Source organism: Serinus canaria, chromosome Z (genome assembly GCF_022539315.1).
Source record: "Serinus canaria isolate serCan28SL12 chromosome Z, serCan2020, whole genome shotgun sequence".
In the NCBI taxonomy this organism is placed as follows: domain Eukaryota; kingdom Metazoa; phylum Chordata; class Aves; order Passeriformes; family Fringillidae; genus Serinus; species Serinus canaria.
This window is the reverse complement of record NC_066343.1, coordinates 4,895,449-4,909,339: the sequence shown is the minus strand read 5'-3', so window position 1 is coordinate 4,909,339 and position 13,891 is coordinate 4,895,449. Positions and strand designations below refer to the sequence as shown.

At 40.5% G+C, this 13,891-nt stretch overlaps 1 protein-coding gene across 5 annotated transcripts in view; it reads left to right on the top strand.

Moving 5' to 3' along the window:
- The first annotated feature begins 615 nt into the window (after window positions 1-615).
- Window positions 616-13,891, top strand: part of GDA (guanine deaminase) — a 33,465-nt gene continuing 20,189 nt past the window's right edge. For 2 of the 5 annotated variants that reach the window (XM_018922877.3, XM_018922879.3), the window contains exons 1-5: window positions 616-801; window positions 5,844-5,932; window positions 7,616-7,787; window positions 10,263-10,350; window positions 11,590-11,695. In XM_018922877.3, coding sequence (XP_018778422.2) covers window positions 679-801; window positions 5,844-5,932; window positions 7,616-7,787; window positions 10,263-10,350; window positions 11,590-11,695 — 578 coding nt within the window. In that variant the 5' untranslated portion in view covers window positions 616-678. Of the gene's footprint in view, window positions 802-942; window positions 1,130-5,843; window positions 5,933-7,615; window positions 7,788-10,262; window positions 10,351-11,589; window positions 11,696-13,891 lie in introns of those variants that run through there. The other 3 variants (XM_018922878.3, XM_009097892.4, XM_018922880.3) reach the window with 3 other exon arrangements.

The following is a 13,891-nucleotide window of genomic DNA, read 5'->3' as shown; positions in this document are numbered from 1 at the left end:
GATGCATTTCTCTGAGTAACTAAAATTAATTTTTCTCTCCCTTTCATTCTCCTGAGGTTCTTTACTCTCTTTCTGTAGACCACCTGCATTGGATGAGGCAGCCTTCTTCTGGAAGTTTTGGTACCTCAGCTGGCATCTATTCTCTACTCCTACACTCTTCCAATGTCCGATACAGAGGCCGAGGACTGACGAGACAGTCTGACATTTGACGGTCTTAAAGACCTTTTCCAACCTAAAGTCCTATTGTAAATTAAACTTCTGCAAGTGGTCACAACCGGCAGCAGGTTGGTTGCAAAACTGAGTTGCCAGAGAATCGTAAAACACTTCCAGACACATTGAGGAATCTCTCACTGCTTCCCAGCGAGAAACTGGGAAACTGGGACCCCAGAACCCACCGGGCATCTCTCCTGTCGTTCGCTCCTCTTGCACAGGGGAAAACACATTCCCGGGATGGGGGCATCGGCGGCGGGAAGGCCGACGCTCCGGGACACACCGCCGTCCGCCGCCCGCCCGCCCTCCTTGCGCCGCAACCACTCCCCGTAAAGAAAGTCACCAGGGGGTGGGGAAATGGTGACAGCTCCAGGAAGCCGCCGACGGCACCTAGAGACTCCGAGGGAAGGCAGCCCGCGGGGTGGCAGCTCCCCGCCCGCGCCCGCCGAGTCCGCCGCGGCCGCCGCCATGAGCTCCGCGCAGCGCCCGCCGCTCGCCCACGTCTTCAAGGGGACCTTCGTGCACTCCAGCGCCTCCGCCCCCATGGAGATCCTCCACGGACACCTTCTGGGGGTGGACGATAACGGGACAGTGAGTGGGGGGCTCGGGCGGGGTGTCGCGGAGGCCGGCGCGGTGCGGGCGGCGGGGGAGATGCCCGGCCGTGCCGGGAGCCCGCTCTGCCGCAGGCTCCGCCGGGGCGCTGCGAGTGACCCTTGGCGTCCCCGAGCCCGCGTCCCGGGGTGCCGAGAGGCAGGGCCGGCTCCGCCGGTCTGTGGAGAGAAAGCGGAACGTTTTCGCACTCCTGTCTGTCGGGGCAGGAGCCGCGGAGAAGGAATTTCGCACTTGCGGGAGCTGGAGTTGACCGGGATGGAGCGTCTCCTCGGCGCGAGTCAGCAGTTGGCATAAATCTGCCTTTGAGGTGTGCTGAGAGTTCCCGGAACAGCAGCGTTCCTAGACCTGGCATTCTTTCAGATTCTCTGCTTTCTTTCAGTTTCACAAGCTGCTTTTTTGTTCTCAGGGTATCTAAACAGTGATAGTGAAAATCGCTGTCTGCCCACTGCACAGCCGTCCAAATGAGGCTTTTCTTGTCTTCTTGTCACAAAAATCCCCCCCCCCCCCCCACCCCCCCCCCCCCAGGCATATACACAGAGTTAGATGGTGATGTTGGGCATTTCAGCTTTTCTTGTCTTCTTGTCACAAAAATCCGCCCCCCCAGGGCATATACACAGAAAGAGTTAGATGGTGATGTTGGGCATTTCAGTAGCATGAACCAAGCTTTAAAAAAGCATTGCACTTACTGTTAATGCAGGAGAGAGTCTGGCAGGGAAGCAATGTCATTTCCTTCACCCTTATCACACTTGAAACTAGGTTTCATAGTGCAGGTTGTGCAAGTAGACTGGTGATTTCTTGTAAGCTCAATAACATATGGTCACCCTATGTGAAATCTAAAAAAGTAGTTTTCTTTCTTGTGGCTAAATAACAGGCTTCAGTGCAGAACACCGTGTGAGCCCTAAGAGTGCATTTTCTCTGTTCACACGGTTCCATGAGGGCCTGTTTCAAGACAGCCCTTTTATAGCTGTTGAGGAGTCTGGTGCAAGGTGTATTGAGGTCTGTGAGGAGCTGTATTTTGATGAACAGGAGGGAGTAAAAACCTGCATAATTATGTATTGGCTGGTGTTCACTAAAACAATAGATCTAAATGAAAAAAGGTTTGGCTGGTGTAACTCAGGTGCACAAGGGAGAAATTCATCCCCCATCCCACTCTCTTGAATGTCAATTTCTGGAAAAGTGTCTCTACACAGCATCGATATGAAATCAAGATTTTTTAGCGATTTTCTTGAAAAAGAGGTATATTAGTAAGCTACACCTAGGGATCTATGCTCTCACTTACTCTCTCCTTTTCCTAGGGAACAAGGATTCACAGTATACTGTTTGCCTTGCATAAATTGGCATAAGTTTTTGTTGTTTTTCTTTTAATCCATTAAAACACTACCTTCCTAAAATAAAATTCCCACCAGAATACAGTGATAAGCACTTTTATTTTATTCTCTTTTTATTACAAACTCTTGACATTTTAATATTACAAGGGCTGATACAGTGAGTATCTCATATGCTCTCTTTTCTCTCTATTATTCATAATGTAGCCTCATGCACAGCAACCACTGGAATCACAGAAGAGTTGGCTTTTCAAGAAAGACATAGTGTTTAGAAAATTACTTACCTTTAATTTTCAAATTTACACCAAAACTGCTCCGGTTTTCCTCCCAAAGATATAAATTTAACTAAACAAGTATCCTTCTTTTGCCTCATGTTGCTGACTCCATCATGGAAAAATTTTGTATGGTCTCTCACACTGTGTTTCAGAGAGCTTATACGAACAACTGGGTTCTGTTTTGCAGTGTGAGTCCCTGCATTTTACATCCAAGGGATGTAAAATGTCAACTCTCTTTTTTGCCCCAGATGAAAACAATGTTTTATGAAAAAAAAAACCTTCGCTTTTGGATATAAAACCCCAGTTTATCATCAAGTTAGCAAAGTAAGGAACATGTTTAACTGAGTGGTTTGCAGAGCAGTGTAGTGTCTCCCTTGAGGAAAAGCAAAAAGAAAGACCAGCATTCCTCAGGGTAAAGAAACTGTACATAGGTGCAAAATGTGAGTTGTTATTGAAATGTTGGTGTAGTTATCCTAGGTGAGTAGAATATTAAGTAAATAGAAAAAAATATTAAGCTAAAAGCCCTTGTGGAAGTCATGAAAAGAGCAAGAGTTGTGGAGTAAGGATTTTAAGCGTAAGGTTTGATTTCAGCCTGTTGGGACAGTGAGTGGACAAGTGTACTTGTCAGCTATGCAAGGAGGAAGATACCATCCATCTGGAGTTCCCCTTTCCCAGCAGGCTGGGCAGTTCCTGTAGCAGCTGGCTGTTGCAAGTGCTCTTGTCTCTCATTTAGCCTCACATTCCAGTTTTGGGAACTAGGCAAACAATAGGCATCATTTAATAACTGTGGGAACAGGGAGGGAGGAGAGCATGTGGGAGGGGAAAGAGGGATAGCCCCCTTCTCATGTTCGCCTCTGAATGTCATAGCCAGGCACTGCTGGATCCAAGCAAACCATGTTCCTTCAGCCAGTATAATTCACTTTCCATTTTGTTGTTAGTAAAACATTGGCACTGTGGTGCTGGAAGGCACTCAGTGTTTGCTGCATTAGGGTTGGTGCACAGTTTAGTTGACCAGCTATGCTTTAATGGAAGAGCTTTGGGCATCACTTTGGCTGTACAAAAGGCCTGAGTGAGTCACAAGTGTTGGGAGAGCTTTACCCCTGATCTTTGGATTCTTTAGCTCCAATACCCAAGTAACACAAGTGAGAACTTATGGAAGTGTTTGGGCAATGTGGGTAGCAGCCACTAATTCTGTGTTTTGTGATATACCTTTCCCAAAGTGCCAGTTATTCTCCTTGACTTCCTTTAGAGCTGAAGTTCTTAGTCTTGTGCACTTCTCTAGACTGAGAATTTCTTCTTGCTTCTACAGTGTTGAGGTGCAGAACTAATTTAAAGAACTGTGCATCCAGTTGGTTACCTTGAATGCACAAGCAGAAACGGGAGCAAATATCCAAGCATAGGATCTCAAAGAGTTTAAAGGATTCAGCATTAGAAATGAATCCTAAAGCAATGGGGAACAACACTTGGCTGACTAAGGAATTCCACTGGGAAGTTTGTTTGAAAAAGGGGTGGATGTCTTGTTGATTTACCATAATGGACCGGGTGTCAGGTTTAGATTTGATTTAATGTATCCAGCTCCCTTGAAGCATATTTTCTTCATTTTTCCATGATTTAGGTATTTTATTTTTCTGTTATGTACCCTAAGAGTACATAACAGCCACTGCTTTTCCATGGCAACGCCTGTTTCCAGAATTTGTCATCTGGTGTTTCATGTTTTTCTCTCTCTTTTTTTTCCCTCCCTCTTCACCCTTCTCCCCCCCAGCAGCTCTAACATTGCTCATTCTGCATCCATTTTGACTTCAATATCTGAATGACATTTTCTTTATTGCACATCAGATATTTCAGAAGGTCTGTATTCCAAGCCTTCTGCAGTTAGATTAGGTTGGATGTATTCCTCTTTGCATGGAGGACAATACTGCTTCTTGTCAACTATTAATGGAATACTACAATCTCACAATTTTTGCTAGTGTGGTATTTATCTATATGGCTTTATTTTAATATTTTTACTGACTGAAAATGTAAAACGTCTGCTCTTTAAACAATATAAATCATACCAGCCATGATTAGTTTACAAGACTAGGCAGCCAATCTACAGTTAAGCAACATTTATGGTTTAGCAGCTTTGCTCATTTTTGTCAATGGAAAAACCAGAAAATGGTGAATTTCTATGCGAAAGAAGCATACACATGAAAAATGTCATGCAAATAAGTGCTAAACAAAGCTTTTTTCAGTCCTCTTGCTCTTCCTCTTAAGTTTCTTCCTATTGCCATTTTACAAGTACTAAGTTTTGCCTTTTTTAATATGGTTTTGTTTTTCTTTGTAACTGATGCCCTAGAAACTGCTGCCATGAGGGTGATACAAGCCCTCAGTGTGGACATCATCCCAGGAGCAGAAGGGAGCTGATAGCAGGAAGAGTATTCCCTTGAAATTAGGGGAATGAGCTCTTATACCAAGGGAGTTACAAGACTGTGAATTGGTTTCTGGCAAGGCTGTGGTTAGAGGCAGGAATTTCTGTAAGTTCAGATAGGCAGTCTTTGGCCAGGGGAGATTTCCAGGTCCTCTGAATTGTCAAGGGATGAGAACACTTGGATCCTACATGGAGCCTGTAGTGGGCATTGCAGTTCCCAGGCTCCACAGTCTCTGTTTCCTGGGGAGCTGTCATGCCTATTACTGATAGACCAGAGAATCAAAGAGTTGAGAATTCAGCTGCTAAGAGTCATCTTGTAGATTAAAATACCACAGAAGTTAAAAATAAATAGGAAATGTGTTAAAATTCTGACTAGGCAACAGCAACTCATCATCAGTAGAGTCTGTGTTCTTTAGGAGTCAAATGGGGTTGAGTTTGGCTCCAGATTGTAGGGTATTATTTTGAAATAAACAAAGATCTCAGCATCTTTTTAGCCCATTCTGTAAAATGAAAATATTATCCACATTTCCCCCTTCAATTTATTTTCTCATTGTAGGCACTGAAAAGATTAAAAAAGACCAACACAAGGAGAAAATTAGAAAATCCTTAGCTTGGTGTCAGTCAGTCATAGGCAGTTTGACCCCTCTGACTGTGAATACTGTACCTGTGTTCCTGTCAGGCTGTTGTACAACTCCTCACAAGTGACTGTACTGCTAGCATGATGTTACCTTATGGACACTGAGGTCTGTGCTGTTCTGCCTGTGGATTACCTGAGAAGGAATTAATTGTTTTATTACAAGTTGCAAGGCGGGTGTGGTTATTCACTGGATTATGAGAAGGTATTTCAAAATCGTGCTTGATAGTCAGGAAGAACAAGCGTCTCAGTGCAAACCTAACACCTCTGTAGTAAGTGTGCAAAGTTGATTTTAAGATATAACTTCTTTTGCCTTCACATAAAGCTGATGTGGGATGCACGTTTTAGGTACTTAACTATGTTTTCTCTTTTTTTTTTAGATTGTGTTTGTGGAACAAGCTGATCAGCTAGAGCAACTGGCTAAGACATGGGGGTTCAAACCATCTGACATAAGACAACTGAGCAAACAGTATGTGTTTTGTTAAGATTAGCTACAGCAAATGCAGTTTGTTCTCTGAGTGAGGTAAAGCGAGTCTCTGGAATACATTTTGACAGGGAGCACGTTGAACCCATATGATGGCCATACGTTTAATAGCCAAAATTCCATTTCAGTGCAGTGAGAGCTCTTTACCCAAAGCTGCCTGTGTTCTGGGTGCAACTCGGACAGTCCAAGTTCTTTTTGCTTTCCTTGTTTTGGGATTGCAGGCATGGCTGAATTGTGCTGGCTGATGTCTGCTGCACAGAACAAAATGCCATATTTAATTTTCAGGCATAATCCCTTCCCTGCTCACGGAAGTGAGTGCCATTCTTTCTTGAGATTACATTTTGTATCCATTTTGTCAGCAGTGGGCTGTGCCTGACATGAAAATCTAGATGTAGTAAATGTAGGTAACACTGACACTGCAGATATTAAACTCGTTTGCTTGGACTTTGACACATTGCATAATAAAAATTAATGCAATTAGAAGATTTAAACCCTCTAAACACAGAGCTTTTGATTTCTTACCACACTGCAGCTGGAGCATTTACCTTTTCTTCATCCAGTGAAATCCTCCAACTTTATGGTGAAGTCAAAGAGTTTTGGACTGTGTGAAAAAGTTTTGGACTATGCTTTGCATGTAGTAGCACAGTAAACAACTTATAGCTTATAACTGAGAGCTGCAACTACACTCTAGTAATCAATTTTTAAAAATCTCTTATGCTTTGCTGAAAGGCTAATCATACAGTATATAGGAGTAATCAGATTTTTTTTTCAGTTGAAATAGACTGAGGAAAATGGAAGTTGCTGAGAATGTGAATCAGATTAAGGAAGACTTGTCAGCATTTATTGCTTGCAAGGAAACAAAAAAGAGGAGATAAAAAGAGACAAAATTCAGTTCATTCAGGAAAGAGGAGTGAGAGAAATGTTGTGCAGTAAGGAGTTTCAGCACAAAACAAAATAGCCATAGCAACTTCCTAGTAATGTTGATATATATATTCATTCCTGTTATTGCATGAACATTGCATGACAGCATATACTTTTACAGTTACATTGTAAATATGCCTTTCCTGTCAAGATATTGAGCAGAGCTTTTTTCACCAGAGTCTATGTCTGCATTTTAGACACAGAGTCTGTTCTTCCATTAAGCCTTGAAATTCATTGATATTATATATCTGTATAGACATATAAATAGTATAGAAGAAAACTGGCATATAGAAAGTTACATTTTGTAAATATAATGGTCTGGAAGCTAGAGGCATTCCATATATATTTAAACTAGGAAACAAGACTGTGTACAAATCTCTTTTTCAGGTGGATTCTGTAGTGGAGTAATTTTAGTTACTGTGAAGTCAGTTCCCCTTTGTTGGCATTTAGGGTAGGTCAATATTAAGGATAATTAGAGTAATGCTGCTCTTATACTGTTTTTCTCACAGTTAGATATATGTTTTTTGCAGTGTAAATGATATTACTCAACGGCTTCATACAAAATATGGGTATGGGTAGAGGTGCAGCAGGAGTTAATAGGCTGATGCTGGAAGAGACAGCATCATACTCTGTACTTGCCATTTATTCTGGTGGATTTTAATCAAGTATACTCTTTAAAACAAAGCTAATTACTATGGAGAATTTTGAGGCATTTTTGATTATTGCAATTTTATTTTCTTTCCTTAGTGAATTCTTCATGCCAGGATTGGTTGATACACATATTCATGCTCCTCAGTATTCATTTACTGGTACAAGAGTAGACCTGCCTCTTTTGCAGTGGTTGACTGCCTACACATTCCCAACAGAAGCCAAATACCAGGACAGTGGTTTTGCAGAAGAAGTGTACACCCGAGTTGTTGTAAGTCCTGCAAACGACATTTACCTACTTGACAGCATTCATTTTTGTGCAATATAGACATCTTCTGAGAAGGTTGGCAGAAAGAGTAGAGGATGCTTTACTGTCATGGAAACCAGATAAACCAAGATAGCCACTGTTCTAATTGCTAGTCAAGATGGTCTGTTGCTACTTACAGTCTTGGTGTCTTGTTGCTGGCGGTAGAGTTCATTTAATCACAAGGTTAACAATGAACTGATTGTCACCTTTTATGAATTTAATGACAACTACTAATCTACAACAACTAATCTACTCTCAGAATTAGTATAGCCAGCAGGTGCAGACAACCTCAATGTAGCAATAACCAAGCATAGTAAAAAAAAAATAATTCAGGGGATGTTTCCTTTCTTGCGCAAAAATCCTCTATTACGAACCCACCATCTGCAAAAACCACATGAAAGAGAAGATACTTCTGATAGATGACAAATCTGGAGTGTTCTGGAGGAGTAAAGGAAGACATTGCTGCTGCTAAAGTCTTTATAGTGAGAATGTCTTTCACTGCAGGGGCTTTAGAGGGAGTCTCTTGGTGGTATTGTGGGTCAAAGAAGGTTTGTATTTGAGCTAGGTCTCTAAGATCTACTGGATGGACAACAAGCAGCTAGGTCATATTGCAGAGTACTAGTTCTGGCCTATGACTAAATTTATCCTTTAATATGTGGACTGAAATATCTTCAACAGATTAAATTATTTGGCCAGCATAATTTGCCTTGCATTTGTCTATTACCCTGGCAGCATCTGTTGTCAATATAATAACATAACAAATCTGAAATAAATAGTTACGCTGTTCCCTGCCACACAAATTTTTATAGAAATTCCTTTCTGCCATCTGCCATGATAAAAGCATGCAGGAGCAGCCTGGTCATAAGCTCTATTGACAAGCACTTTTAAGCCTTCCAGTGCTTAAAACACAGAGGTGACCTCACCTTTGAGCTGTGTGCCCAACACGCTGTCACAGTGCAGGCTGAGGGACCCTGGCACGTCTGGAGACCTCACCCTGCAAGGCGCAAGGTCACAGTATCATCTGGAAAAGAGCTGCCAGAGAGAGGTGGAAGTTTGTTGTGGAAGCCTGAGCACCCCATTTAGGCTCTCCTCATGTGAATCAGATAGAACAGGGTCAGGAAAATGTCTTCACCCGCAGAAGATACAGAATACCAGTCACTCTGAAGTGTTTGATGGGGCCAATTGTAACCTTCATCTCTTAGAAACAGAGATAAACTTTCATGGAGCAGATGTTTTTTCATAAGTATCATTGTGCTTATGAAGTTGTCATGAAAAAAAAAAGTAGATTTTTTCAAATCAAAGTCCTGTTTCCAGCAAACACCTTCTATACTCAGCAAAAGAAACAATTTAGGTGAAATTTTCCTGCTTTTAGCTGGAGCCTCCTCTTTGTGCTGTTGATTTTAGATTTACTTTAACAATGTTGTTAAGATTTCAGAAGTAGAGAATTCTGAATTTTAAAAGCTAGGAAAGACAAAGATAACTTGTCTTAGTAATGACATTGCTATTTTGAGACTTTTTTGAGAACTTTTAAAGATTTTCATTTGAATATTGTGAGGAAAAGACAGAACTTGGCTTCCTGTTTGTCCAATAATTAACTCTAGCTTTCTTCCAAACATTGTGTGGCATGTCCCACCTTTTATCTCATTAAAAAAAAAAAAAAATCTGAGAAAATTCTGAAATTACTTGGCAGCCAGAACCCAAAAGTATAGTTTAGGCCTGAATGTTGGATAAGTGGTCAACATAGTTTTATTCAGTCCAAAGGATGAGAGAAGCTACAAATTTCATCATGAATTAAAGTAACTAAAATAGCTGGTAATTTACTATAAAAGTAAATTACTATAAAAGTTTCCCAAAAGTAACTTGGGGATTTCCTCTCAAATGGTATATTAGATAAATAATTAGCTCATAGTCTCAGCAGTTTTGCTCAGTTTACTTTTACAGTTAAGTTTGATGCTTGGTATTTGGGGACAACAAAGGTTTTTGATACATGAAAACCTGACTTGTTTTTTCCAGCTAGATCGGTTGCTGAAAGGAAACCACCATGTTCCCCAAAAGCCTTGCTTTGCTAGCACTAGATAAACAGTGCTTCACCATGAAAATTGGAGAGCCTTTCATAACTAGGAAATAACAAAAATTACCGATTGTTTGTATTTCTAAATATAAATTGCAGTATTTCCAGTCTGGGGAAAGGAGTACAGACTGGTTTCTATGGGTTGAGCCACTGCAAAAAATTTTGTGAGGAGTTTTTTGTATTTATTAAGGCTCAGACTTAAAAAAGCTTTTATGAAATTAACAATCTATATTTTTACCTTCCCACTTCACTGCAAAATTTCACAATAACTAAATGTTCTTGCAGTTTGAAATGAGATTTCCTGTTCTGCATTTTGGCAGATTTGCTGGCTTTTTTCTCAGACAGTTGAAACTGATTTCTTTTTTTAGAGACGAACTCTAAAGAATGGCACGACTACAGCTTGCTACTTTGCAACAATCCACACAGATAGTTCCCTTCTTCTCGCTGAAATTATAGGTAAGTCTCACAGTGAGTTTTGAAGGATTATGTGGATAATGTTAATTGAAGGAAACAATGTTTAGGAGCTTAGACTAGCTAGGGATCTGTCTTTCTCCCAATTTGTTTTTCATTCACTGTACCTGTCACACTGTGTCCCCAAACCCCACCTGTTACCCATGTTCATTTAAACACCTCTATCCTACGTTTGCTACTCCTTCTCTCCTCATTCCCAAGTCTGCTGCTGGCTGAGTTAGGTCTGCTTGTTCTTCAGCTGCAGCTCTCTGCTTTTTTTACTATTTGAGGTTTAAAAGAACTGAACGACAGGAAGCCCAGTCAGTGCATTAGTTTCCTGATACACTGAGGTTTCATCTGATAATCGACATCAAAAATCTTCACACACCCTCTGAAATCAGAGAAGTGGAAGCTGCATCAGAATCTTGTCGTTCCCTTTGTTCATAGTTACAAATGCTTGCTGTTTGAAAATGTTGTTCTTGCAGGATTTCTCACAGATCAGACAGCTCATAAAGCAGAGAAATTTAATGTTAAATTTAATGTTATATTGAAGTTTCATCAAAAATTAGCTATTCTGATTTATTGGGAAAATTTTGAAGCCATTGCATTAAACAACTCAAATAGTAAGAGTGGACCAAGAGATCTGATTTTAAAACACATTTGACAGCCTAGAATTGGATATTATATGCATGTTTTACACATGATTTCTGATTTATTCATCTAGCATGGGTATATCTCAAGAAAGAAGCTAGAATAGATCTGGAAATTTCTCCCCCTAACTGCATGTGGGAGGCCTGTTAGCAATCTTTGCCTGTTAGCAAAAAGAGAGATGGTTTGCTGAGATCTTTATGCCTTCTCTCATCTTTAGGTAGTCGCCTACTGCAGCTACTTACTTTGATGCTTGTGTTTCTCATCCTTTGTGTCACAGCTGTCTTCATAGACTACCATGAAGAATTCTGGTTGGGGTTGAACTGTACTAATCTAGTTCTTATTTATAAAGTTGAGTATTAACATGGAAGACAGCTCCTATTTAATGTTTTTTGTTTCTTTATTTTGTCTTTTCTTTTTATCCTTAAATGTCACATGAATGATCCTAACTTAGAGACAAGACAGGAGCCATAGATTCTGGTCATCCTAAATGGAGCTGGGTGGGGTGGAATTAGTTTCTTTACTTCAGTACAAGCTTTGGTAATGGTTTCTGAGAACCAGTGATTCTGAGATCTGTATTCTAATGCATCTCAACAGATAAATTTGGTCAACGAGCATTTGTTGGAAAAGTCTGCATGGATGTGAATGACAGTGTGCCAGAATACAAAGAGAGTACTGCTGACTCTGTCCAGGAGACAGAAAGGTAAAATGATAAAATTGATGGCATAACCTTTTAAAGTAAGATTTTTCATGCATCTGAAAAGTGGGTGTTGATCTGTCTTAAGAGCTTACAGGTGTGAATTTATTAGCAACAGGGTTTTTTCTTCCAACAGTACTGTCCCCTACAATCCTAGCAATTCATGCAAAAACTGCTGCACAGCCCAAGTAGCATCCCTCTGGCTTTTCTAAAGAGAGGGAGAAGGCACAGATCTAGGGTTTGAGAGGATGTGTCTGTTTTCTGCTGCCTCTTTTCCCTTTCACAGCTGTGTGTGTGTTGGTTATGGGACCTGACATACAGTGGTGAGGTGGCAGCCAGTTCCTTTGTCCCCATTAACTCCCAAGCTATTTCCTTCCACCATTTAGGTTAAGGCTTTATTCAATTTGCAGAACTCAGCTCTCATATACCCCATTTTAAACATCTCTTCTCCATCACAGCACCAGTCAAACTACTCCAACATGCAGCTGAGAGAATGAAGGAGAATCACATGAAGGCAATATTTGTAGTGGAGGAGAGCCAGGACTGGATTATTGCGGCTTACTATCATGTTTCTCTTGTCTTTTGCACCCAGGCTCAGAAATCAGTTAAGCAGACATACAGCTTTTCTCATGGGACTATCAGTTTACTTATATAAATGTTTCAGATGTCATGCTGAAAGAGAAAACCCCTAAGAGTAATATAAATATCTTTGGCACTTGTGTGAGGTTGCTCCCTTGTTTTTACTAATCATACTAAAGGCATGACAATGAAAGTTAGAAATAGTAATGAATTTCTAATGGTGTTTATATTTAAAGAAATTTTTAAACCATGCAGTATTAGTTACCTTCTCACACTTGTGTCCCTCTATGTAAATCCCCAGTTTCCATAATACAGTGCAAGTCCTGCCAAGTGGGTCTGAAAGAAGCAGAAATTCCAGTTCTGATAGTTTTAAAAGCTTCAGAAGGATCTGAAGAACTTCCTTTTAAATATCTGTATTCTGCCTCCAATAAGAGTAATAAGAAATGTTCTTTTGTGTAATAACAAAGGTTTTACAGCTTTGGGTGAGAGGTTGCCACAAGGATTCCATAGCTGTCTAGGGAATAGGGCTCTGTGCTTCCTGGCATGGATCTGGAGTACTTACCTGAATCACAGCAGTGCCATTGCAGAAGGACAAAAAAGCTGTTTCATTAAGAGGGCAACGTGTTAGTTGGGTTTTTGTTGCTTGTTTTTTTAAGAATCTGAGAAGTGTGATCTGTCACATTGTCAGAAAACAAACTACAATCATTTCAGTTACTGAGAGTTAACATTCAGAAATATTTGTATTGTATGCATGGAAATTAGGTAAAATTCCAAGTACTTCATATATTAAATTGAAATTCATCAGGAATTTGAATCTGTCATTCTTTGTCAGAGAGGATTTAATAAAAAGTTAGGGAATTGAACTCTAGATTACCATATATGGTATTATTAGTTATAGTCAGCTGCAAAGATGAGGACCTGTGTTCAAGTCTGCTCTGCTACAGAAGACAGTGATTTGAAGCTGAGCTTCATTCCTCATGGAGAAATACGTGAGCTAATAAACTATAGGCTGTATTTGCAAAATATATTTAATCCCATTTCATCAGTTTTGAAACAGCTCGCACTGTTCAAGGAATGTGAGAAAGAAAGAAAACAGCCACATTGAAATTTTGGCTTGTCAACTGGGCATTATATTTCTGTTAAAGCTTCTGCTCAAGTGTGTGTTTTATTGATCAAGTTCAGAGCACAAAGCTTCTGATCAAGTGGGATGAGGTTAATCAGTAAGAGGAGAAGCAGGCAGATGATGGCTAATTCACTTGGCATTTTTGCTCTCAAAGTAATACAGTGGTGGGCTCAAACTCCTTTGGTCATTGCAGAAGTCGACCTCAAGTTTCTAATTTCCATCTGGTGATCTAGAGCGAGCTTCAGTGCTGTGAATGTAGCCTCTAGCAAAATTTTCTTTTTCTCCTGAAGACTTTTGAAAAAATTGATACAACGTGTGTTGTGATCAAAATGACACAGTTTTCTTACTGTGAGCTGTGACATAAAAATTCACAGTGATCCAGTCCAGAAAGCATCTCAAACTGTCTTTCTCATGTCACTTACACACACTGAACAAATGGGCTTTCAAAGAATTTCCTCCTTACAAAGTAGGAGGATGTTTAGTTTGCTCATCTGCATTAT